Genomic DNA, 25,415 nt, shown 5'->3' on the forward strand with positions numbered 1-25,415 from the left:
CCCATGTGGGGCACAAATCCACCCCCAGGCGGAGCTGCGTGCTCCCCGACTGAGCTGGCTGGGCGCCCCAACCCCCTAGCCTTAGAACATTCTCATCACCCTGAAAGGAGGCATCCCGTTCATTTGCACCCCCTGCCCCCTGACTACTCCTACTGGATTTTCTGGCTATTTCATGTAAATGGACTCACACACACTCTTGAGGTCTGGTTTCTTTGCAGGACGCGGGCAAGGTTCAGTCTGTGCAATGTTATCAGGACTTTATTCCTTTTCCTGGCCAAATCACGTTCCACCACGTGGACATTAGCATTGTCTGGTAAAGAACACCAGGGAAACTACAATTTGCTTAAAGTGTTTGTTACTATAGGTCATGCTGCGACATTCAGGCGTCACTTCTGTGGGGCTGTCGGTTATTTCTGGTGGGCGGATGGCACGTGGGGACATCCCAGAACAGCAGCCAGCCTGGGGTGTCTGCACCCTCTCTAAGCCTGGAGGCTGCCCCAGCCCTGCACCCCGCACCTGGCAAAGCCAGGAGCGAGCCGCCGTGGCCGCCCAGGGCACGGGGCTGTGTGGGGCGCCTGCCCCGCACCCTGATGTGGAACCCAGGAGTAGTCTGGCCAATCTCGGCAAGTATTATTAGCTCTTCGCAGATCACACAGATGAAGCCCAGAAGGCGTGATCTTTAAAAAAGCTTTTGTCCAGAGACGTCGATCACCCTGTGGCGGTAACTGAGGCACGGAGTAGGACCCAGGCCTCTCGGTGGAGCCGGCCAGGCTGGCCATGGCGTCAGGAGCTCCTGATACGGTCCCCCCCAGAAAACATCCAACAGAGGAGAGGGTGGGAGCATCTCCGCACACTCTATGTTGCCGGAAGCGGCCTGGGACTCGGGGGGTGCCTCGCCTCCTTCCTCCTCCTCTGTTCTGAGGGGTCGGATACAGCAGAGCCAGACAAGCCAAGTCGGGGCGGGGAACAAGCAAAGGTGGGACCCACAAGAGGACCTGCCCAGCTCCCGGAGGCCCCATCCAAGGGCCACGGCCCAAGCTGGCCCCCGAGACCAGAGGGTGATCTGGCCGTGCCAGGAAGGAGCATCCCCAGCACAGGCCTGTCGGGGCCTGGGTGGTGGGGACCGACCGGCACCCCACATGTAGCCCCAGGGTGGCTGCTCCCCAGGCCTCTTGCCCAGTAGGGCCTGTGCTTTGGTCACGTCTACCTCGAAAGCCCTGGAGCAGCTACAAACCCACAGGCCATGCGGGCAGGGCCATGGGTGAGCAGCGCGGCTTCCTGAAGACCCGATTAAACGCGTTTCTCTCAACGTCAGAAGCGACAGCCTCACGTGGTGTCACCATCACACTCGAAACCACACACCAGACAAGGATTAAAATTAGGGCAGCTCCTTCAGCACCGGAAGGTCTGGGGCCGGTCTGGGGGCCGGGAGCTTGCGTCCACCACAAGCCGCGCCCACCCCCCCTGGCCTTGGGCAAGTGGAAAGTGCTGAGCCAGCTCCAGCCGGCCGGACCACGGCTCCCCCCACACCCACAGGAATGGGGGGCAGCACAGAGGCCTGGGCAGTCCTCACCACACAAAACGGGATCCTGGTGCCGCCAGAGAGGCTCAGCCTGGGTGGCCAGGGACAGGCAGAGGGGAGGGGCCAGCCGGCAGTGCACGGGAAGACCACAGGGGCCAAGACCCACACCAGGACACCCCCCCCCGGCCGACTCACTCGGACCAGCTCTCCGTGCTAAGCTCACGTGGAATTCTCAGCGACCACCTGATGGCCCTGAGCCCCTCCCCCCGCTCTGTCCCAAGGAGAGCAAATGGCCTGGGGGTTGGGAGGTCGACCCCTCCGCCAGAGGGGACACTCTGCAGGGCTGATTCTCGGGGGCCTCCAACAATCCCACCGGGTCAGGTTGGGGTGTCTGAAAGTCACTCTCCGGGGCTGTCAGGGAGGCGGGGCCCCTGGACGCCTGGGGAATCCAGCCATCTCCAGGGACGCCTGGGCGGTCTGGAGGCGGCGGCGTCCACTGGCGGGCGGGAAGCCATCTCACTTCCTGCAGGACGGGTCAGGTCAAGGCCCAGGCTCCCACAAAGGGCTGGTCAGCAGCCCGCATCCCACCCGCCACCCCGTCCACGGCTCCTCACCGGCTGCCGCAGAGAAAGAGCAGGCTGTGCATGGCTGGGACGGTGGAGCCGGCATTCTGGCCTGTGACGAGGTGGCGGTCCAGCACCACGTGCACAGCGTCGGGCTCACTGGCTGCGGGAGGTCCCGAGGGCGCGGGCCTCAGACAGGGTCACGGGCCAGGCACGCCCTGACAACCAGCCCCCATTCCCTCCCAGGGACCCCCAGAGCCCCAGGCAGCCTGTCCGGGTCTGAGCTGCAGCCCCTGGCCGGGTCCCCCACCCCCCGCTCACCACTGAAGCTGGCGCCTGCGTCCTTCACAAAGTCCTCCACGATGAGGGGCAGGCGGGCAAAGCCAGGCGCCCTGACGAGCTCGTACACGGAGGGCTGTGGGGGACAGGGGTTCCCGCCCCCACGTCAGGGCACCATGGCCTCCACGGTCGCCCCTCCCCTGGCATCAGGGCCAGTGAGCGAGCCTGGCAGGTGGCCTCAGGGCCGAGGCCCCCAGTGGGCGATGGGCAGAAGAGCAAGGCACAGAGTCCCAGGAGGGGGGTGGTGTGGCTACAGCCACACTGAGGTCGTGCCCCTGCGGCTCTCCTCCCCCCTCCCGCCTGCCCCGTGCACCACCTGCCAGGCTGGCCCCATGCAGCCCCAAGTCCTCGCAGTTTAGACCCTCCCTCCAGCCCCCTATCCAGCTAGGCCCTCTCCCCAACTCCAGGCCCTGCACCCAAACTTCCTGGCCCCGAAGGGTGTCGTGCACATGACATGCACAAAAGTCACGTCTCAACCCGACCCCAGCTCCTTCCCAGGGACCACGATGTTGCCTCCTACCCCACCAAGAGCTCCCCCCGTGCTTCCCTCCCCACATTCAGAGCACGGGCCGTGCCTTGGGGGCCATCCTGGATGTCAGCAGGGAAGGGGAGGGGAGGGGAGAGCACAGCTGTCAGCCTGGTGCCGGCATTCTCCGTGATCCTGGTCTGGGCAAGTGACCGTCACCCCTGCCAGAGGGGACACTCCCTGAGCTTTCAAGCACGTACGCAGGTCTCTGACGCCTGTCTACAGCCTGGGACCCTCCCCTGCACGACACTCACCCCCGTGACGCTGTAGCCTTGGAAGACCCAGGATCGGTCCTCGTTGGTGGCACAGCACAGGGCTGCGACGCCATGGCCCACCGCGCAGATGGGCTCTGGAAGCACAGGCAGGGCTGAGGCCCTGGACGCCTCCGGGGCCCCTGCCCCTCTCCCGACACCTCCCGCCTCAGAGCTCCCTCCCCACACGGTCAGCTCCAGGACGAGGCTCACAGCCGTTGCAAATTTTTGGTGGCCGAAACACAGGCACAAGCAGTCACGAGGCTGCGGCAGGCCCAGTGACCAAGCCCTGGAGCGCGCCGCCCGTCTGGGGACACCCTCCCGTCGCTCCCTGTCCTTCCACTGCCCTACCATTCCCACGGTGGCGGCGGCGGCCGGGAACAATGACTCTCTATCCAGACCGTGCTGGAAACGGAGGCCCTGTTCCCACTAACAAAAGACACTGTGTGGAGCCCCTGGGTTTCTGTCCGTTGGTCCCTAATGAGCATCTTGTCCCCGTCCCGCCCAACGTGCCCGGCACAGCCCAAAGTCAGGCCCGGGCAGCACGCCACATCTCCACGGCCCCTGCTGGCCTCAAACCCTGAAGCCCACGAAGAACAAGCCAGCACGTTGCCCGCCCACCTCAGAGGAAGTTGGGGGGTGGGCAGCCACCAGCCCCCATGGAAGACGGGCAGAGCGTACCCGGGGGTAGCGACCTGAGGGGCGCCCCACCTCGAATGTGTGCACCCGTGCCCTCCAGGGCCCAAATCAGAGGCTCTTCATATCTGCCCTGTCTGGCCCCTGAAACATCCCCTCTGGCCTCTCCTGGCTGCTGGTCGAGCCCCATTTCTCATGAACCTACAAAGCCCCTATCCACACCCCAGTCCCACGGGTCACTTACTGCTCTCTGAGCGAAAATGCTGGAGGATGCGGGCCAGGGAGCCACTGCTGGCCAGGTCGGCCAGCGCCCCGGGACAGCTGGGAATCAGGAGGGCGTGGTACCTGGCACCTGCGGGGAGATCACAGGCAGGTCAGTCACAGCGAGGTCGCTGGCTGAGGCCAGCCCCCCAGGAAGACCAGCCAGACGCCATCATTTGTCATTTCTCCCCACACGGGCTAAGGCTCCCGAGACCCACAAGCCATCCCTGCCTTTTCCGTGTCTCCCTGTGCAGCCACCTCTCTCCCCTATTTATTTATCTTTTTTTAAGATTTTATTTATTTATTTGACAGAAAGAGATAACGAGAGCAGGAACACAAGTAGGGGGAGTGGGAGAGGGAGAAGCAGACTCCTGCTGAGCAGGGAGCCCGACGCAGGGCTCGATCCCAGGACCCTGGGACCATGACCTGAGCCGAAGGCAGACGCTTAATGACTGAGCCACCCAGGCGCCCCCACCGCTCTCCCCTAGACAGAGAACTCTGGGCCCAGGATTCAGGACTGGACGCTGCCCTGGACAGTCACAGCACTTCGTGGCAAGCCCTGAGTGCATCAGAAGCAGAAGGGAGCGCTTTGGAGGCCACAAACCCACCTGGAACCCCCACAACCCAAAGCCCCAAGGTCTCAGCACCCCGGGCCCCTCACCATCAATGGACTCCAGCTTGGCAGGGCTGGCATATGCCTTGAGGCGGAAATCCTGCACCCAGCGAGCATTGCTCTCGTTCACGTCCACGAAGTCCATGGTCTTCCCCTGTAAGAGGACCCAGAGGCTGCAGGCCAGGGGCGGACACCCCTCTGCTGACTCACGGGGGCTTGAAATGCTGACAAGAGCTCAGGCACAGCCCAGCCCCCTCACCCAGCTGTGCCACAACCCACCCCCAGCTGCCCCCTGCGGGCCTCAGTGGCCTCCTATAAAGTGGAGCTACTGTCCCCTTGGGGATGACAACACAAGCAAAGGGACCAACATGTAACCCATCGCTGCCATGACCCCCAGGTGCCACGCCAGAGAAGAGACCTCCTGGTGGAGGTCCGCCACCCTTGCTCCTATACGCAGGTGCTGACCCACGACGAGGGGTCCCCCTTGCCATAGGTGGGGCCAGAGCCCAGGAAACAGGGACCAGAGCTTGATGATGCCACCAAGGACCTAACCCTCAGCCCTGCCACCTCTCTTGGGGTCACACCAGCCTCAGGCTCCCTCCTCCTCCCAGGGAGTGACAGCACTCTTCCAAGCCTCGCCTCCAAACAGGTACAGACCCCATGGGTCCGGCTGACTCACCCCAGGAGTGGCCACCTGCAGGTTGAAGGTGGCGCTGGCCAGCGAGAAACAGTGGAGGAAGGACTGGGCAGACACACCTGCAAGGTGAACACAGCTCTAAAAAGGCCACTACTGGGCTCTGTGGGCAGGAAGAGGGGCTGCAGGGCACAACTGTCCCCGTTCCAGCCTGGAGTCTGCCCTCACCCAAGGCCCACCTCACCGTCCTGGGGCAGCAGCCCCAGCCCACAGGCCCCACTCCCCGCAGGACGGGCTCTCTACCCAGGCTGGCCACTAAAAGCCTCTCCAGAAGGCAAACCCAAGTGCAAGGTCCCCCCAACCACTCACTGAACCACCAGTGACCGAGCCAACCCCCCACCCCCAGCACTCAGCCAGGGAGAGGCCACAGTTGTGGGGCTGTGGAAAGTGTCAGCAAGAACATGGGTGCATTCTGACCTGCCTCCCCCACCCCCACGAGCTGGCCCACCCTCATCCTCAATTTAGGACACTTGGCCTCTGCTCACAAGGCTCCTGGACCCTGCCCCCATCCCCAGTGCTGCTCACAGCCCTCTTCTGCCCATTTCCAGTCCAAAAGATTCCTAGGTGTTGGGGGCTGTGGCCCCACCAGGGATATCTGCTTCTAAATGGGCTCGGTGTGCATCCCTCCACCTTTATGTTAATCCTGGACCCAATCCCTAAACCTCATCTTCATCTTTATTCACCCTCACGTGCTAATGAGTATTACTCGCACAGACTGCATGCATTGAGCAAAGACAGCACCCACAAATCATCCCCCAGACTGCCTAATTCTGCCTTCAGTTCCTTGAAAACGGCTTCACCCCTCCTCAAAGGTCTCTGGAGGGCCCCCTCTTGCCTACAGTGCCCTAGTGGCCTTTTCAGAGCTGTGTCCCCTCCCCAGGGCACAGCCACGCCAGTCAACCCCTCTTCACCCTTACCCCACTCCAACCAGCCACGTCTCCTAACCCCAGCCCGCCTCTCCAGGACTGAGCCCCACTCCTGATGGCTCCTTCCACCTCACACTGGGCACAGCGCTTAGGGCCCCTGGGGCTCGGCACACAGTGACTCCTCGACCTGCAATCCTCCCTCCCTTGTCCACTTGGGAGGCTAGAGTTCAAGGAGACCAGGCTCCAGAACCAGACCCCAGGACCCAACCGTGGGTTCTCCACCATGTGACCTTGGGCTCATCACTTCCCTCTGACAAAAGAAAGCACAGGAGAGGACCTGGAAAGTGCTCAGGGCAGTCAGGTGCCTTCCAGCTCGTCTGCTCATCCCTTCCGCACCGGCCCTGAGCGAGATCTGCACCAGTAACGGCAGACCCCACCACCAGCCCTGCTGCCCTGCGGGAGCCCCACGCCAACCTCACCTGGTACCTCACACGGCAGGACTGTGGGGTTCTCTGCCTCTGCACACCTCCGCCCCCGAACAGTCCCTTCTCCAACCGCTCACCCCCCGGCCACAGGCTCACGGCCCACCTGCTCGCCCACCTGCCCGGAAAGGCCCGTGGTCCCACCCGCCGGCTGCCTAACCGCCAGGCGTGCCGGAACCCAGGCCGTCCCCCGCAGCTCCTCGGAAAGCCCACCGCCCCTCACCACACCCTAGCCTGCCCGTCCAGGACGGAGGCCCCCAAACTCCAGCACCTCACGCCCCCGAGGCGGCACCTGCGGGCGCCATCCCGGGACCCGCTCTCCTCCCACAGAAACGCCGGGCTCCGGGTCCCCCCTGCAGTAGGCCAGGGCCCCCGCGCTCCGCTGTGGCCTGGGGACCCGGGCCAGGCCAGGGACACCGGCAGCGCTCCCTTTCCAAAGAGGGGCTTCCACCGGCTTCCCCGAAGCGCCGCAAGAGCGGACCGCTCGGGGTCGGCGGGCCTGCCCGCCGGCGCCGCTGGACGCCAGCCGGTCCTCGCGAGCCTCACCCTCTGCGGCGCCGCTGGCCACGAGGAGGCAGGCGGGCCGGCTCGACAGTCGCTCGGACGCCATGGGCTCTACCAGGCCGGCGCGGCCTGCGCGTGCGCGAAGTATGGTGCGTGTATGTGCGCGCGCGCGCGCGGCCAGGAAGCGCCGGTCACGTGCTGCGGCGTCTGGAGGCGGGGCCGCGAGCGACGCCGCGCGTATGCGCCGTCTCTCCTCCCGCCCCGCCGGCCGGGCCAGCTCGGGGGGCGGTGCCGGGGGGCGGTGCCGGGGGGCTGGGGGTCGTGCAGGCGGGGCTCGGAGCTTGGCCCCAGGGCCGCGGGAGAGAGCGCGGGCCGGCTTCCCCAGCCTGACGCCTCAGCATCCCTGAGCAGACCCCTGGCCCGGCCCCTGGTCGCAGTCAGGAACACGGTGCCTTCCCCTTTTCCTCGTCCCTTGGGACAGGAGCGTGAACCAGGAGAGAGGACTCCTGCCCGTGGACGAGGGTCCCCGTCCCGTGGACGTGGGTCCCTCCCTGTGGATGGACGCCCCTCCCTGTAGTTAAGGGCCTCCCCCCAGCGTGCAAGGGTCCCTTCCCGTGGATGATGGTCCCTGTCTCGTGGATTTGGACATTTAACCCTTGATCACTGAGTCCCCCTGCCCAGTGGGACTGATGTCTTGGGGGTGGGGGCTCCGAACATGGATGCATAGAAGGTGCCAGCAGTTTGTTAGTGAGTGAGAAGAGCAGTGGAATGGGCCAGCTAACAGGGCGAGGAGGTGGGAGGGGTGCGAGCTCAGAGGGGAAATTGGGGAGCACATCTAAGGAGGAAAAAACTTTAAGGAGGACACTCCCCTGGGGCAGAGAGGGCGGGCCTGCAGCGGTTGGTCCTTGTGCGCACAGGGGTGGGAGTCCGGAGACCAGGGAGGGGTCTGCAGGTGTCTGCACCATGCGGGGCAGGAGGGATGGGTTCTGCCTCACCAGGATGGTTGTGGGGAGACAGAGGCATCCAGGGTCATGGGGGCTCAGCTGAGTCCCTGGAAGAATATGGGTGTCACTTCCTGAGGTGATTCTGGGTGCTGTTGGGCCAAGCTGCATTTGGAGCAGTGTTGCCATTGATTGTGTGGGAGGCAGTCAGGTGGGTAGACATGTGGGTCATCTGTAGACTGTCAGGTGCCCTCTAAGGCCTGGGCAAGAGAGAAGGGAGGCCGGGAGAGGGCCTTGGGCACAAGCTGGTGGTGAAGAGGGACAGTCCCTGCCCTTGGCCCCCACAGGCCACCTTCCAGGACCCCCTGCTTCCAGGGAGGAAGGGCAAGCAGTAGGGTTCCCTCAAGGTCCTGCCAGCCTCTGGTCTGACTAGGGAAAACTGTGTCATGGGTAAGAAACACCAAAGTGGTCGGGGCGAGGCCAAGGTGCCTCTCCTGGGCATGCCTGCCTCCACAACCACTGTCCCTGTCCTCTGCTGACGAGGCCCCACACACTCCCACAGCTCCTGACTACCTGCGTGCGACCCTCAACCTCGGCAGGGCCCTCCCGTCATGAGCGAAGCAGGAGCTAGGGGCTCCTGGCACGGGCAGGGCCTCAGGACAGGGGACAGGAGCCGTGTGGACGGGTGGGGGACTTCGGACGGAGGCCCACAGGCCCAAGGTCAGACCATAGGCTAGGCCTAGCCACAGGAAGAGCTTTCTGGGTGTGGGGCAGGCCCCCCACATGCACATTTGTGGGACCAGGGGCTGGAGATGCCAGACCGCAGCGAGGGCCATGGGATCCTCCTGCTGGCCCAGTGCCCCCTACACCACCCCAGGGCAGCCCTAACGCCTCCCTCCTCCTGCATCACAGACCTCATTAAGCCATGCTGGTCTTCTCTGTCACTAAGAGGATAGACGAGGTAGCCTGGCTGCGGCGCTGTGCATCGAGGCTGATGCGTGTGTGCACAAGTGTGCCCCTGTGCCCACAGGTGGTGTGCACCCCACGGTACGCTTGGGTCCTTGCAGGACGCCTGCTGGATGGACCCACCTGCCTGAGCAGAAGCAGACCCTCTAGCCCAGGTCCCCTGTGTGCACATAATCCTGCACGTGTCCAGGCCAGTGTGTGTGGGCAGGTCAGTGGCTCCCAGCACAGGCAAGCCTGGAAGGATCCCTCGTGGCATTTGGAGTTGGGGTGGGCAGCCTGCACAGGGGCAGGTGTGGTGATCTGGGGCCTTAGTCTGGGTCTGGCGGTGGCCTGCCTCTCTGTGTGTGCCCCTGTGGACAGTGAGGACTTGAACAAGATGATGCCGGAGGCCCTGTCGTGGTGACTGGGGTTAGTCCTTAGTGGGGGTACCTCCCAGATGAGGTTGTGGTCTGTTGCCCTCTACCCTCTTCCTGAGTGGGTTCCCATTCCAGTGGGTCAGCCCCTTGCCCCTTATACGCCCTCACGCCCAACAGGTGAGAAGGGGGATGCTACTCAGGCCCTGCCTTGGGCATGATTGGGGCTGCTGCAGGGGGATCAACTGGCAGTTAGCTCTTCCTCCCAGGGCAGAGCACAGGAGAGCCTCAGGGGACAGAGGGGTCTGCAGCCAGTGGCCCATGTCTGATGACTGTCTCCTGGGAAGGATCCAGGCCTGGGGGAGAAGGGTCTCCCACTTCGAGCCCTGTGGTGGGAGTAACCCCATCCCCAGGCCCTCCCTAGGCCCTTGCCAGAGTCACAGCTGAGGTCCTGAGATGTGGGACGCATGGGCGTGGAGTTCTAGGGCATCATCTACAACTTGTTCAGGTGCCTCATCATCCAATAGTGACTGCCTGGGTGGGGGAGGGAAGGTTGGGGGAGGGGGCTTGGGGACCGGGCATAGGGGCTCTGGGGCCATGGAGTGATGCCCTTGAACCTGGGGTTTTGCCTTTGTTCAGGGACCCTGAAACATGAGGTGCAGGGGGCCCCATGACATGTTGTCATGCACCAATCAGAAGGTTTCACTGTTTCATTCCTCTCTCTGGAAATTGCTCCAGATGGAGCAAGGATGGATGGGCGGGGGGCATTTCTGGGGGCCTTTCCAGCAGACGGGCTGACCAAAGCCTCAGGAGCCCCAGGCTCCCTTGCTTCCTTCCTTTCCAAAGTGTGCCTGAGCCGTTCCCTGGCTTGCTACTCCTCCCTCTGAAACACGGGAGCTCCTCTTTGTCTGGCAAACTCCTAACTGTCCTTCAAAGCCCATGGGCACCAGAGGCACCATTTGCCCTCAGAAAGGCACTCCCTGGGGCACCTGGGTGGCTCAGTTGGTTAAGCGGCTGCCTTTGGCTCAGGTCATGATCCCAGGGTCCTGGGGTCGAGCCCCACATCGGGCTCTCTGCTCAGTGGGAGGCCTGCTTCTTCCTCGCCCTCTGTCTGCCGCTCTGCCTACTTGTGCTCTCTCTCTATCTCTGTTAAATAAATAAATAAATAAATAAAAATATAAAAAAAAAAAAAAAAAAAGAAAGGCACTCCCTTTCTGAGAACCCCCTAAACTCACAGAGCTTCCCTGAGTGTCCCCCCTCCCCCATTAGGGCAGCCTAATCACTGCATGGACCTCAGACAGGAGACTTGGGACTGGGCTCTCAGGGCCGCCGGCCAGGTGACCCATGTCCTGGGCCCCAGATGCATCCCTCCTCCCAGCAGGGCTCAGGCTTCAGGCTCTTCTTTGGCTGAGGCTGGGCTGGGTGGGATCTGGAGACTTAAACCCCAAGCACTTGTGAGTCATGCAGACCCTGAACCGGACAGCAGAGAGTGGCCGCCCCTAAGGGCATGGGCTGCTGAGGCCAGGGCAGTGGGCTGGGAGCACAGGGTCCCTTCGCCTTCATCACGTGGGACACTGGCAGTAGTTGAGAGGGTGGGAGCTGCTGCTTCCATGTCCCTCCCAGGCTGGCAGGGTGTGAGCCGAAGATGTCAGCCAAGTGGGCAGGCAGTTTGGTGGCCTGGAGTGGGGTGATGCGACAGGGGGGCGGGCTGCACGCTGCCCAGGATATTAGGACAGGGATGCATGGGTAGATGGGAGGATCCGGAGGAGTGTCTGAAGGGGGTTCCCCTCAAACACACCTCCGGGTACCACTGTGCCGGGTGGGGGGCGACGGCCCTTCTTCCCTATGGCAGGGAGGGGTCCCAGTGATGCCAGCGCAACACCCTCTGCAACAGCACAGGGGGTGAGCTGCTCTCCTGCCAGGACAGTTGTCCCCTGTGCTGAGGCTGGCGGGTGGTGGACACTCTGTTCACCACCCCTCTGACAGTCCTCAGCAGCCCTCCCTGCACCGGAGACACTGGACAGAGAGGTCCGGGCGCACCAGGGACAGCCACTGGGACACAGGGAGCCTCTGCCTGTCCGGCCCGGGGACCAGGTGTGAGGTCAGGGAGCCGCAGGACCGGGGCTGTGGGGGGCTGAAGACCAGGAGTCAGAGAGGACTGACCCACAGCGGCTGGGGTGAGGCTTGGGAGCAGAGTTGCCTGTCACCCATGCCTTCTGTGGGGTATTGATCACTCTGCCCCAGGGAAGGAAGAAAGGTTGTAGAGGACCCCACTTAGCCCCATGCCCATCTCTGGGGAGGAGGACAGGGTCCGGAGACAGTGGCCAGCTCTACTCCCTGGTCATGCCAAGAATGCATTCCAGGATGGGAGTCCCCAAAGAGGAGTTGCCCACTCTTGGGGGAGGGAAGGGGTGCTAGAGAGAAAAACAAAGTGGGCCCCCCCACGCACACATCTTCTGCATCCTTATAACCTGGCCACCCAGGCCCTACAAAACCCACCGGTGGCACAATGTGGTGTGGGCTGGCGATAGGAAGACCTAAGGTGCTGGTACGAAGGCTGAGAGCCCAGGTCTCCGGGGAGTCCCCGTGGTGCCCTGGGGTGGCAGGGTCTCCCTCTGACAGTGCTCCGCCGGTGGACACCGCTGTCCCAAGAGATGATGCTCCCACCTGCATTTTCCTGTTTTCCTGATGGCCTGGAAAGTTGGATTTAGATTTATAGTACATACTTTTTTTTTTTAAGATTTTTTAAGTAATCTCTACACCGAGCACGGGGCTTGAACTTACAACTTACAAAGATCAAGTCATGTGCTCTACCAGCTGAGCCAACCAGGCACCCCTGTTGTATGTACTTTTGATACACTGAATACTTTTTATAGCTGGTATTTTTTAAGACCTTAAAAGTAGTTCTGTAATAACAATAATTTAAACCGGCCCTGGGGGACTTCTGGGTGGCTCAGTCCGTGAAGCGTCTGCCTTCGGCTTGAGTCATGATCTCAGGGTCCTGGGATCGAGCCCCGCATCGGGCTCCCTGCTCAGCGGGAAGCCTGCTTCTCCCTCCCCCACTCCCCCTGCTCCTCCCTGCTCGTGCTCGCCCATCTCCCTCGTGCTCCCTGTCACTATCTTTGACTCTCCGTCTCAAAACAAAACAAAACAAAACAAAACCAAAAAAACCCAGCCCTGGACATCCCTAAGAGTTTGCTTCATTTTGGAAAGGTCCCTACATTACTCAAGTTTAGGGACACAATGAGACAGAAGCTGAGCATCAGAACCCCACATGGGGCCCAGGGACCTCAGCTAACCTAGTCTTACAGTCCCAGGGAGGGGATTCCAGGAACTGAGTGTGTGTGTGAAATTAGAAATAAAGAAACAGGAGATCATCACCAAGGGCTACCACAAAGCTACATGGACAGGTAGTGGTGTTAGCCGACCCAGGCTCAGAACAGGCCTGGCTGGGCTGAGAAGTGAGAGGCGAGGCAGCAGCCTCAGGCTGGCGGGGACCATCCTCATCCTGTGCTACATCGGATCTGCTGATGGAGAAGAAGTCACATTGGATCTCCAGCTCACTCCATGCACAAAACCTAAGGTCCACAGATAGATTGAAACATGACATTTACTAAACATGAGCAAATGCCAAGAATATTAGCCTGAAATAAGGAAGAGTATCCTTCCTCCTAACTGAGATCCCAAAGTGTATATGGTAAGGGGAATGGGAGTTAACGTGTGATAAACTCAGACTTTAGAACTTCTGTGCTCAGGAGACAGAGCAAAAGGGAAGCCAGCCACTGAACAAAGATGTTTGCAGTTCGGCAAAGGCTCGGTAGGCAAAACATGTAGAGAAGTCCTCCAAATAAATGAGAAGAAGGCATTCCGTCCAATAGAAAAACGGACAAATAGCACCAACAGGAAAAATCACAGAAGGCAAGACCCAAATGGCCAAGAACTTTGTGAAGAGAAGTACATTAGATCCGTGCAAAGAGAAACAAGCAGAAGAGGCCAGTTTGCCTCAGTTGGACTAGCAAAATCTAGTGTTTCACCCTGCCCTGTGTCACCACGGTGAGGGGAGCAGTGCCCTCACGGCCAACCCCCAGCCGGAGCAGCCGGGTTTAAGATGCCCCCACCGCGCGGCCCAGCAATCCAGCTGCCGGAGTGTACCCAAGAGAAGAGACTGCAGGGTCTTGAAGAGACATGCGCGCATCCCCATTCACAGCAGTGTTAACTCACAGCAGTGGAAAGGTGGAAACAGCCCAAGCGTCGTCGATGGACGAACAGATAAACGTGGTTCATCCACACACCGGATTGTCACTCAGCCTGAACACGGAGGGACACGCTGACACCTGCCACAGCATGGATGGACCTGGGGGACGTGATGCTGAGTGAGACAGGCCAGACACAAAGGGACAAATACTGCAGGATTCCGCCCACATGAGGTCCTTAGAGTCTCCAGATTCACAGGGAACAGAGTGGATGGTGGGCGCCGGGGGAGGGGTGGGGGTCGGTGACTCAGGGGAACAGAGAGTGGACGGTGGGTGCTGGGCACCGGGGGAGGGATGGGGGTTGGTGACTCAGGGGGACAGAGAGTGGATGGTGGGCACCGGGGGAAGGATGGGGGTCGATGACTCGGGGACAGAGAGTGGACGGTGGGCACCAGGGCCGGGGGAGGGATGGGGGCCAGTGTCTCAGGGGGACAGAGAGTGGATAGTAGGTGCCGGGGGGAGGGATGGGGGTCGGTGACTCAGGGGGACAGAGAGTGGACGGTGGGTGCCGGGCCCGGGGGAGGGATGGGGGTCAGTGTCTCACAGGGACAGTTTCCATTTGGGAGGTTGGAAAGTCCTGGAGACCATTGGTAAGGGCGACTGCACATCATGAATGTGCTTAGTGGCCCTGAACTGTGCATTTGATATAGCCAAGATGGTAAATTTTATGTTATGTGTATTTTACCACAATAAAACAAAAGAAAGATATGCATGCGATACACACACACACATCCCACCCCAGAGACACCAGGCACCAGGCGCATTACAAGGATTTTCATCACTGCTCTATTTGGAAACAAGCTCAGTGTCCTGTGAATTGATGAACACGAGGGGCAACTTCGGGTGGAGTACCCGTGTCGAGGGGCCAAGCTCTGGACTTCTGGTTGAAGATAACAGAGCTCGTGCTCACGGTGCAAGCCACAGAATGGAGAAAGGGGGAGAGGGGACCGCACAGCCAAAGGGCGGCTGCCCTGGCCCCTGAGGGGCAGGGGGCTGGAGGCTGGACCTCTGGCCCGTGTCTGCCCTGCTCCAACAGCCCCCCCACCCTGTTTGGCCGGCTCTGGCCAGGTGGCTCAAGGACTCTGAGGAGCCGGTGGTGCGGGGGGTCAGGAGGAGGTTCCAGGACTCGGAGGAGGGGCGTGCCTGGGCGAGGATGTCAGGTCTGTTTTGGATGTTTTCACTCCAAAGAAGTTCTCCGGACTTGCCTGGGCCTGATATGCGGGTACAGGGACCAGGCGTGCCACTCTGGGAGGGTGGGTACCAGGAAAAGAAGGGAAGGGCATGCCCCCCAACATGTCAGCTCCAAGAGGGTGGGGGCAGGAGGGGCCCAGGGTGACAAAGCCCCCAGGAGCGCTTCTGGGTCCAGCAGGGCCTTGCTCCCCCAGACCCTGCCCCTACAGCCTTGCCCACAGCTGGAGGCGCAGGCAGGCCCGACCAGTTGGGTCATCTGGCCAGAGTGGGCTCAGGGAGCTGTGGGCAGTGGGGTGGCAAGAGGAGGAAAGCCCATCTTCCCGGTCTCCTCTGTGGCCCGCACGGATGGGGAGCTCACTGCAGACAGTGGTGGAGAAAGACACCCTCTGGTCTCAGACATCAGAGCGAGGACCCCCATCCCCCTCCCATGCCCTGCCGTGAGCACTGCGGCTGGCAGCCCAGGCCTAGGGGTGGGAGTCCATCGAGGGCCAGGGCCGGCAGCAAGGCCTGAGTGTGGCTGTCTGGGATGGGGCAGGGCCCAGGATCAAAGGCATGGGGGTGGCAGGAGGTGGGGGGCCAGTGGCACCTGAAGCTCCCTATTCCTCGCTGGAAAGCCTGGTGGTGTGGCTGCGTGACAACCCCCCACAACCCGGCGGGAAGCCCTTGCCTTCCCCCCTCCCCCCCAGGTAGGTGAGGACACCAGCCCAGCCATTAGACAACAGAGTTTATTTCAGACTCAGCCTCAGCTCAGGCCCAGGGCTCCAGGCAAGGGCGTCAGTGCCCACGGCCACCCTCCAGAGCCTGCCCACTGCCACCGTACCATGGGCCAAGCTGGGATCCGATGTGCCGATGGGGGGCTGCACACACAGGCTCCCTGCAAGCACAACGGGGCAGTGGACGTGGGTGGATTACCCACCAAGCAGCTCTACTCTACCTGTTATTGCATTTATACGCTTGTTAGAATCAAAGGACGCTGGGTGAGGTGGGAGGGGCCGTCTCCAGGGGCGGGGCAAGCACAGCCACTGGGCAGATCCTCGAGGTCCCCCCCAACCCGGGCCTCCCTGCCAGGCTCTCACACGCCCCAAGGACAGACAGCTGCTGCAGGACGAGGAGGAGTCAGGGCAGGAAGTGAGGTGGCCCCAGCCTCAGCGGCTCCCCTGGGGCAAAGTTAGAGGGTGAATGGTGGGAGCCCCGTCCCAGACCGGCCTTTGGGCTGTCTGTCCACCCAGCCAGGGTGCAGATGGTGGGCAAAGGTGGCACGGAAGCTCAGCTGCCACCGTGAAGGCTTGGTTCGGGTCAGCCCACTGCCCGGCCCTACCCAGAAGGGCCCCCCAACCCTGCCCAGCTACAAACAAAGAGCAGAAATGGGGAGAGTGAAACAGCCATACCCTTTAATGTCCCCACAAGGGCTGGGCCCTTGTGGGAGCCCATCCCGGACCCCTACCCAGCCCTGGGGACTCGTCCAGACTCTGCTGCCAGGAAGTACTTGGGACCACTGGGGCCTCTCGGGACCGGCTGGCACACGTCCACCTGCTTGTAGGCGGGTGGGCCACACTCAAGGTCCACTCCTCCCACTGCCCCATGCTGGAGCCTGGGAGGGGTAAGTGCTGGGTGCCAGCGCGCGGGCTTGGTTTCCATGGCTGGGGGGCCTGTCCGTGTCTGTCCTGCTGCGTGTATGGGGGTATATGTGAATACGGTGCGCACGTACGGACTATGGGTAGCTGTATGTGAGCTCGGCATGCACTAGGCTCCTGAGATCTGTACAGGAAGTGGCTATGCCCCCACCTGGGCACCAGCCATCATTTTTTCCGGGCCAGGAAGGCCACACCAAGAATTAGGGCTACGGCTGCCATGGCCACACCCCCAGCCACCAGCAGGGGGGTCAAGTTCTCAAAGGGGCAAGGGCCTTGGCCCCCGGGACCCCCGCTGGGGGCGTCATCCTCCTCAGCCCCATCCCCAGGGCCCTTGGGCTCAGGGGCGGCCTCGGGGCTGCTGGGGGCTGCGGGGGCCAGCTTCAGGTTGCTGTGGTTATTGAGAAGGGCAGGGTCTGCTTTGGCCGCGGTCTTCTTGGCAGTTGGGGTGGGGGCCGCTGGGGACTCTTGCTTCTCTGCTTGGGCCTCCTTCTTCCCAGGCTTAGCCGAGGGGGCTTTCCCATCCACAGCTGGCGGGGCTCTGGCCTCAGCAGCCGCCTGCGGAGCCTTCGTGTCGGGCTTGGGGCTGCTGGTTGCCTTCCCCCTGGACTCCATGGTGGGCGGTGCTGGCAGGCTACCTGGGGTGTGCGTGGACAGACAGGCAGTTGGAACTCAGCGGCTCAGGACAGCTCACCCCTGGGCATTATCTAGGCCTGGAGAGAGACACAGTGAGGCTGTGGCAAGAGACTCAGCCCTCCTGTTCAGCCCCTACCATCTTGTCCCCATAGAGATCCTGCCCAATTCTCTGGACCACCCCCACCCCGGAGACCCCACTCAGGATGTTCTTCTTCCAGGGCTTGCTCTCCAGCTGTCCCCCACCGCTCCCTGAGAAGCCCCTCCAACCACACAGGCAGAGCGTGTTGGCCCTGAACAAACTGGGGGTGCAGGATGAGACAAGCCGTCTGCACAATGGTCCTGCCCATACATGTGCTATCTCCATCGGGCCGGGGTAGGGAGGCCCTGATGGGGAAGTGAGAGCCCACCCAGTCCCGAGGAGGATATATGGTCAATGGGGGGTGTGCCCGAGCAGAACCAACTGTGTACCTTCTTGGGAGGACTGGGTCCAAGTGGGAGAGTCTGGGCTCTCTGGTGTCAGTGGGGCGGGAATGGGCCCAGGGCTGCCAGAACTGGGGTACAGCACACATGAGGTGTTTCCCCGGGGGGCTGGAGAAGCCAGGCAGGCAGGCAGTGACAGGCCTGTGCCTCCTGGCAAGCCATCTGCCCCTCTCCAGCTCCCGGTACCCACCCCCAAGACCAGCTTCCCCTGCTCCAGTTCAAGGGCAGGAAGTCCTTCCTGAGTCTGGGGCTGTGCCTGCCTCTGGGGCAAGGGCAGTGTGTGTGTGTGTATGGGGGGGTCCCTGGTGTGAGCCTGGGGTGGACACAAGCCATGTCCTCAACCTCAGCATCCTCAAACCTGGACCAGGGCAGAGGATGGGGGCTCCAGACTATAGGAAAAGCTTGGCCCAGATCCTCAATGTTTGAGTTGTTGGGTACTGGGGTTACTGGGCTGGGCCTGAGCCATCTCTCCCCGAAGACCTAGATACCCCGTCTGCCTCTTCTCCGAGAGGATTAGAAACACCCCCCCCCCAGGGGGAGGGAGTCCATGTGGGAAGCAGCGGCCCAGGTTTTCCACCTAGGCCAGGCACACGAGCCACACCTGAAGGTCACCTGTAGGTCACAGTATAATGGGGGTGTCCCAGTGAGCAGCCTAGCTGCTGCCCCACTTCCCTGGGAGTCCCAGCAGCCCCTCAACCCCTGGTGTTCTGGATGGGCACCCAGCCGCTGGGCGTCAAGTTTGCAAAGGGCAGGTGGTCTCCTCCCCCGCAATACCCCGTTATTTTTGGTTCATACTGACGTCAGCCAGTGCCCCCTCCCCCTCCCAGGAGCCGCAGGGGTGGAGAGAGCCAGGGGCCCGGCCTGCGCCCCCAGTGACCTTCAAGGCTGGAGCTGCCCACTCGCCCCGCGGGGCCGCCCCGTCACCCCCCGGGCCCCAGGCCCCGGAGCCCCCGCTGTCTTACGCTGCTGCTCCCGGCGCTCCCCTCTCGGCGCTGCGCGCTGTCCGCGGGACCAGGGCGGGCGGCGGCGGCGGCGGCGGCGGCGGCGGCGGCGGCGGCGGCGGCGACTGGGAGTTTCCCACAATGCACTGTTCTCGGCGCCGCAAGTCGAGGAGGCGGGGCCACATCACCGCCGGCTCCGCCTCCTGTCGGCCGCCCCGGCGCCCCCGGCTGGCAGGGCGCTCTGGGGACCCCAAGGGCGGCTTGCCGTCAGGGAAGAAAGGGGGCTGCCTTTCCCGCACCTCCAGTCCAGCCAGCGCGGGATCGGGAGGCCCGTAGCCCAGGCCCTCCTCCCAGGCCCTATGCCGACCGGCGGGTGGGTGGACCGAGGTAGGTCTGCAGGGGGAGGCGGGCCGGTTCCAAAAAGAGAGGCTCCCTTCCCCCTCCCCCAACCCTAACAGATTTCAGAGAGGAGGTATCTACTTAGAATATTTATTCATCTTCTCACAAGACAAGACACAAAAAGTTACAACTTCTTAAAACTCTTGAAAAGAAAAAATATAATTCTGTAAGCAGCAGCAGCTTCCAAGGTACAGATGTGGTGGGAGAGGGCAGCTCCCGGGGACAGCCGTGACCTGGGGGCCCCGGCCTGAGCCCCAGGTAGTGTCACCAGGAGGGGCCTCGGAGGAGGGAGCCCAGGTGGGGTACACAGCACCAGCACGTCAGGATCAATCACCAACACGATCACGTGGCCTGGGGCGGGGCGGGGCGGGCAGGGCGGGGCGGGGCGGGCAGGGCGGGGCGGGCAGGGCGGGCAGGGCGGGGCGGGGCGGGCGGGGCGGGCAGGGCGGGGCAGGGCGGGGCGGGCGGGGCGGGGCGGGGCGGGGCGGGGCAGGGCGGGGCAGGGCAGGGCGGGCAGGGCGGGGCAGGGCGGGGCGGGGCGGGGCGGGGCAGGGCGGGCAGGGCGGGGCAGGGCGGGCCGGGGCGGGCAGGGCGGGGCGGGGCGGGCAGGGCGGGCGGGGCGGGGCGGGGCGGGCAGGGCGGGGCAGGGCGGGGCAGGGCGGGGCAGGGCGGGCAGGGCGGGCAGGGCGGGCAGGCCTGCCTCAATTCACATCAATGTAGGAGGGCGGTCCCGGGAGGGCAGAGCCTATGGAGTGTGGTCAGGGGCCTAATGCAGACGCCTGGAGAGTAGGGTGGGCCCTGGGAGGACTGAGGGAGCAGGTCCTGCCCCCGGAAATAGAGCAAGTGCCCCCAGGCTCCATACTGGTCCTCATGCCTGCCCTCCCCACTGGCCAATCCTGGACCCGGGGCGGGGGGGGGGGGGGGGGGGTGTCTCAGAAGAGGGGTCTGCTGAGGTGCAGCAAGAACCAGACTGGGAAAATAAATTCCTGAATGGGGTCAGAGGGGAGCCTATAGAGCATACACAGCACACACACACATACATTACCTGGCCATGTGGGTAAGGCCAGCAACCCCCCACCCCAACCGCCCCCAGCCCTGTCTCTGAGGGGCAGGCCAGTGGAGGGCTGGTGGACACAACCTGCTCCCCAGAACATTTGCACATGCACACAGACCTCACACGCTGCAGGCCCCAGCCTGGAGTTGGGGTAGAGAGGCCTACCAGGAGGGATGCTGGGTCCCACAGTGGAGTGTGGGGGGGGGGGGCTTGCCCTGGGAGTCAGAACTCAGTGTGACCCCCTGCCTGGGACTCCTGGCTCAACATGGGGGGCAGGAGACCCCAATCCTCCTGCAAGGCTGGCTGGGGGGCAAAGTGGAGTCCTGACCAAGGCGAGAAGGGCAGTGGCAGGGACAGGCTGGACGGATGGACACAGGGATGGACAGAGCACTTGTGCTCCGCAAGTTAATAAATAGGTTTGTGCGGGGTCCCCTTTGTAGACTAGGGACCAAGCCTCGGGGACAAGAGCTGGTAGACTGGAGGGTAGGGTCCCGCTTGCCCAGCCCTGGCCTGGGGGCCCCAGCCCAGAGACCAGCTCTGCCCTGGGGGTATTCAGGCCGGGGCGGAGCTGTGGCGGGGGGGCTGGCTCCAGGAATGTAAAGATTTTCTGCGTTTTCTACATAAATAAGACATTGATCCCAGTGGTCATGCAAGCAGGACCCCTAAGGGGCCTCTGTGTGCACCACCCATGTGGACCCTTCATCCCTTCCTCTGCTTCCCCCCACCCGTGTGGGAAGGGTGGGGAGAGACTTTCTCTTGCTCAGTCCTGGGCGGGCCACCTGGCTCCGGCCCCACTCTGGTCCCACTCGGTTGGAGGGCGCAGGTGGCCGCCGGGCTCAGTGCTGGGGTCGCTGTAGCAGCTCCAGCAGGGTCTCAGCGATGCCCAGGAAGTAGACCACTTGAGCGATGCCGAACAGCGGGGCGATGACCAGGGCACGGCAGTAGGCGCCCTTCAGGAAGGCCGCGGGGCCCTCGTGCCTCAGGATCTTCCTGTGGGGAGAGGGTGGTCAGGGCCGCTGCTGGCCTGCCCCCCCATCCCCATGGGCCTTCCCACCTGGCACAGTCCAGGAACCCCGTGTAGGGTGGTCAGGGCCGTTGGTGGCCCACCCCCCACCCCACCCCCGTGGGGCCATCCCACCTGGCACAGTCCAGGAACCCTGTGTAGGTGTCCTCGTTGACACCGCGCTGCAGCGACTGAAGTCTTGTCTTCACCACTGCAGGGGGTGTGCAGGTCAGCATGGGGCCCAGCCCACCTACACCCGCACCGCCCCCCCCCCCCCCCCCCCCGCCGCCAACTCAGTCCCAGGCACTGACCATCACAGGGGTTGACGGCCACGGCGGCCGCACTCCCAGCCACACAGCCAGCCAGAAATGACACATAGAAAGGAGACTTCTCCCCGGATGAGGGACAGCCCAGCTGGTTCAGGTTGGCAAAGAGGGGGAAGTACACAATGGAGAAGGGGACGTCCCTGTGGGGGGAGGAAGGGACGCTGGTGACCTAGAGGTGTGCGGTGCGCAGGCCTCCCTCCTCCCACCCTCACCGTCACTCCCACCTGAGCAGTGTGGCCCCCAGTCCCTTGTAGAGGCCGGCGATGCCCCGGCTCCGAAGCAGGTCCCGGGTCAGCTGGGTAGCTGTGGGCCGGGGGGCAGCCGGAGCCTCCATGGAGGGCTGAGCGCCGCCCTGGGCCGACAGCTGGGCCTGGGCATCCAGTAACTTCTTCTGGGCAGCTGGGGAGAGAAGGAATGGGCCTGTTGGCTCTCTCTCCTAGTACCTCCCACCTGGGCAGGGGCTGGGGCTCACCCTCTGTCCCCCCCATGCCCTCACCAATGCGGCCTGCGTCCTGAAGCTGGATCTTCAGCATCTCCATGGGGGTGGTCACAATCACCTGGCAGGTGCCGGCCCCACAGCCGGCCTGCATCTCCTGAAGCAGGGTCAGCTTCTGCCTGGAGAGAGGGGGTAAGGGCCGTGGTGCGATGCAGAAGCCTCTGCGGCCCTGGGCGTGTGGGGGCGGCGGGGGGGGAGTGGCAGAGGCAGATGCAGCCCTGGAGGGGTACAGCACCTGCCAGCCTCAGATACCCCTTCAGGCCCTCCAGCAATGAGCACCGAGCCCAACAGCCAGACGGCCCCACGAGCAGGGCCGGGGAAGATGGAAGGGCCATTCTCAAGCAAATAGCAGTGGAGACGCTGAGGTCTCAAGTAACCAAAGGGCCAAGCTTCTCAGCCCCACCCTCAGGTGACAGGGGGAAGCTGGTCAGTGCCCCCCCAGATCCCACCCTACAGGAGTGGTGCACACTGGCTGGGGGCCAGGACCGCCGGGGCCAAAGCACAGCTGACTGGCATCTGCGTTCCTCCCCGTGCAGGAGGCAGGGAGGAGGTGAGGGGCAGGGCTTCTGTCCTTTGTCGGGAGGCACAGACCCCTCCCCCTCACAGCCTTGGCCCGCAGCCCCTCACCCCCTCACCCGTCCTTGGAGAGCTGATATCGGAAGAAGTCGTTAGCGGCCAGCTTGATGGCCTTCTCCGGGGTGACAAGGGTCAGGTTCACAGCAGCTCCTGTGGGGCACAGTGGGGAGCACAGGCGGGTCGGCGGCCTGGGCTGGGGAGGCTCTCAGCCAGCACTGGCCTCCCGGCTCGCCGAGCCCCACCCCAGCCACTCCTTGGCTCCTCCTCCTGCCCTCTCACCCGCATTGGTGCCAGGCGGGGCAGGACCAGGCAGGGACAGGGCAGGGCCTCCTCCAGGGGCCCCGCTCACCCTCCCTGCATGATCTACCCATTCCCGCCTCCCTGAGGAACACCTCCCCTGGAAGACAGAAGGTGCTTCCGCTGGGGGGGGGGGGCACTGGGTGGAGGACACAGGCCCAGGGTGAGCGAGAGTGGGGGGGGTCCCGCCGCACAGTGTCTGGGCAAAGCCAGGCTTGGGGATTGTCCCCTAAGCGGCTTTGCGGTAGTGCCTCATGCCCTCCCGCCTCCCAGCACAGATGGAGTCCCACCTGCCCTGGAAGGCAGGGGAGAAGGCTGCAACCTGCACGGTAAGGACACAGCGCCCTGCCATGCGGGCAGTGGCAGCGAGCAGGGGATGGGGCTGATGCCCTGGGAGGGCCGCTGAGAATGGCCCCTCCCGGGAGAGCCCACCCTGTGCCGCTCACCCAACACCTGGGTCCCACGGGCCACGTCCACACATACACACCAGGCCCCAGCAGGCCGCCCTGCCTGGCCTTGCCACCTGCCTCCCAGCCGTGACAGCAGGACCCCTCTGAGACTGCAGGAGGGTGCCACCCACACCGGCCCCATCCCCAGCCTCACCGCGGTACATGCCAAAGTAGCCCTCTGAGCGGATGGTCTTGATGAGGCAGTCAGACCTGCAGCCAAGGGGGGGGCAGGAAGGGTGAGCCAGGGGGCCAGCAATGGCTCCAGCCCTAACCCAGACGGGAGCTTCCCCAGACCAGCCCTGACCTCAGTTTCCCCTCTTGTCAATCAGGCTAGGGGATGCAGGAGCAGGGCTTGAGTCTGAGCCTTAGCCTGGCCCCCCCTCACGTGGCTCCATGCCCACGGCCCCCACCGGGCATGCTCACATGCTGGTGTACATGCGCTGGCCATTCTGCTGGTTCTGCAGCCTCGTCTTGGCCAGGTCGATGGGGAACACGCAGGTGACCCCGATCAGCCCAGCGATGCCGCCATTGATGAGCTTGGCTGGCAGACTGTGGGAGCAGAGGGAGTGTCAGGAGTGGCCTCCTGGGCCACAGGTCAGGACCACACACGGGGTGGGGTGGGGTCAAGTGCAAAGGCAGGGTTGCATTCTGACCTGATCTGCTTATCAGCCATTTAACTGAGCGCACCCAGGTGGGAGCCGGAGAGGTGGATGCCAGCCCAGAAGGTGGAGGACGGAGGCAGCGCAGCGTGGGTGGGACAGAGGGGGAAGGGGCGGTCCTCCACTTTCCGGGGAATTTCAAAACCACGGCTTCTGTTCTAGAAAAGGGTACGGGAATCAGGGGAGGGAGGAACAGACCACTCAGAGGCACACCAGAGAAACAATCTTCCCCCCAAAACCCCCTCCCCAGGTCTCACGCAAGAGCACCAAGCCCCTCACCCATCCCTAGGGCCACCCGGTCTCCCCTCAAGGCGCCCCCGCCCCCGCACCGGTGCGTTCTCCCCGCTGGCCTCGCTCACGCTCACACACACTCACGTGCACACTGAACGCGCCGAGGAGCGCACTCTGCCTTTAAAGGGCCAGGCGCCTCTGGGGCAGTGAGTTTGCCAGCCAGGCATCTCAACCCTGGACTGCGGTGACCCCTTCATCCTCGGGCAGCCGCAGCTGGTGCCTGCCCCCTCAGGATGGAGGCTGGAGGGGCTGAGGAGCAGCCCCCAACCTGGGCTCAGCTCACAGCTACCCAGGTAGATGCTGCCACGCCAGGTGCAGCCCCCGCATGGACCCCGGACAGCCCCTCCCCCTGGAGAAGCTCCATGCTCACCCACACCCAGCCCTGCACCCACCCTCCCATCCACCCTTTCCAGGAATCTCACTCCCAGACAGACAGACATACACACACACATACACACAGAGACCAGGTCCTCTGGAAGCTTCGGGGGAGTTCGGGGCATGGGGTGGGGGGCAGCTGGGAAGGGGACAGCTGACTGAGGCTCCCTGGGATGGTTCACGCATCCACTCTGCGGGTTGGGGGAGACAGGGCCCCTCTCACTAGAGACAGGGCAGAGCCGGCCTCCAGAGCCTCCTGTCGGGGGCCCCCCAGAGCCCTGGAGCCTTCTCCCGCCTCTTGCCTGGGCCCCCTCGAGGCCAGCTGTCGTGGGCTCTCACCCACAGCACTGTCACCCAGGGTCACAAGGCTGGCTCACACCCCTGGTCCCTCTGAGGACTGGTGACCTTCACCTCAGCTTTCCCGGGCCATCTGTCCCTGTGTCCCCTGCCCCTCCAGCCCCACCACCTCCGCAGCCCCCAGTCCCGCTCACCCTGAGGTGCACCTCCAGGACTACAGCCCACCGGGCTCACCGAGGAGATCCAGGGGCTGAGGGAGGTGCCCGCTGCCGGGATTGGCCGCCGGGCGGGGCGGGGCCGGCCTGGGGGGGGGGGCGACTTTCTCTTTCACTTTGGGCAAGTTGGCTCTCAGCTGCTGTGGGATGGGAGGGGGCGTGACAGCTTCTGAGAGACAGGGCCCAGCTTCGGACACTTGATCAGCACACAGGGCAGTGGGCCTGACTCAGGCTGACCCAGCCAAGCCTGAGCAGCCATCCACAGGAACCCCAGCCCGTGGCCACCACGACCCCGACTGCCCCGTGGGTTCCTGTCTGCAGCCTGCAGG

The 25,415-nt window shown here is 63.4% G+C and overlaps 3 protein-coding genes across 6 annotated transcripts; all 3 read right to left on the reverse strand.

The window, feature by feature from the left end:
- Positions 1-235: 235 nt before the first annotated feature.
- Positions 236-7,450, reverse strand: GATD1 (glutamine amidotransferase class 1 domain containing 1). Of its 2 annotated transcripts, XM_036083696.2 has the most exons (8): positions 7,300-7,450; positions 5,391-5,467; positions 4,760-4,865; positions 4,082-4,189; positions 3,205-3,299; positions 2,407-2,500; positions 2,137-2,248; positions 236-2,045 (listed from the first exon to the last, which is right to left on the reverse strand). In XM_036083696.2, exons 1-8 carry the CDS (start codon positions 7,361-7,363, stop codon positions 2,039-2,041), a joined length of 663 nt encoding a protein of 220 aa, XP_035939589.1. In that variant the 5' UTR covers positions 7,364-7,450; the 3' UTR covers positions 236-2,038. The 2 variants fall into 2 exon arrangements, with proteins under 2 accessions (XP_035939589.1, XP_035939590.1); XM_036083697.1 differs by lacking the exon at positions 236-2,045 and having other exon boundaries at positions 2,133-2,248.
- An 8,880-nt stretch (positions 7,451-16,330) lies between these two features.
- Positions 16,331-18,795, reverse strand: CEND1 (cell cycle exit and neuronal differentiation 1). 2 transcript variants are annotated; one of them, XM_036083716.2, is made up of 2 exons: positions 18,671-18,795; positions 16,331-17,230 (listed from the first exon to the last, which is right to left on the reverse strand). In XM_036083716.2, exon 2 carries the CDS (start codon positions 17,205-17,207, stop codon positions 16,761-16,763), a length of 447 nt encoding a protein of 148 aa, XP_035939609.2. In that variant the 5' UTR covers positions 17,208-17,230; positions 18,671-18,795; the 3' UTR covers positions 16,331-16,760. The 2 variants fall into 2 exon arrangements, with proteins under 2 accessions (XP_035939609.2, XP_035939608.2); XM_036083715.2 differs by having other exon boundaries at positions 16,331-17,305; positions 18,671-18,791.
- A 1,181-nt stretch (positions 18,796-19,976) lies between these two features.
- On the reverse strand, positions 19,977-25,182 carry SLC25A22 (solute carrier family 25 member 22). 2 transcript variants are annotated; one of them, XM_036083708.2, is made up of 10 exons: positions 25,066-25,182; positions 23,903-24,066; positions 23,673-23,798; positions 23,404-23,459; positions 22,563-22,653; positions 21,928-22,046; positions 21,656-21,830; positions 21,417-21,571; positions 21,241-21,316; positions 19,977-21,092 (listed from the first exon to the last, which is right to left on the reverse strand). In XM_036083708.2, the coding sequence occupies exons 2-10, from the start codon at positions 23,920-23,922 to the stop codon at positions 20,939-20,941; spliced, it is 972 nt and encodes a 323-aa protein (XP_035939601.1). In that variant the 5' UTR covers positions 23,923-24,066; positions 25,066-25,182; the 3' UTR covers positions 19,977-20,938. The 2 variants fall into 2 exon arrangements, with proteins under 2 accessions (XP_035939601.1, XP_035939605.1); XM_036083712.2 differs by having other exon boundaries at positions 23,903-24,061; positions 25,066-25,159.
- Between the last annotated feature and the right edge of the window lie 233 nt (positions 25,183-25,415).

This window comes from Halichoerus grypus, chromosome 11 (assembly GCF_964656455.1).
Source record: "Halichoerus grypus chromosome 11, mHalGry1.hap1.1, whole genome shotgun sequence".
Lineage (NCBI taxonomy): Eukaryota > Metazoa > Chordata > Mammalia > Carnivora > Phocidae > Halichoerus > Halichoerus grypus.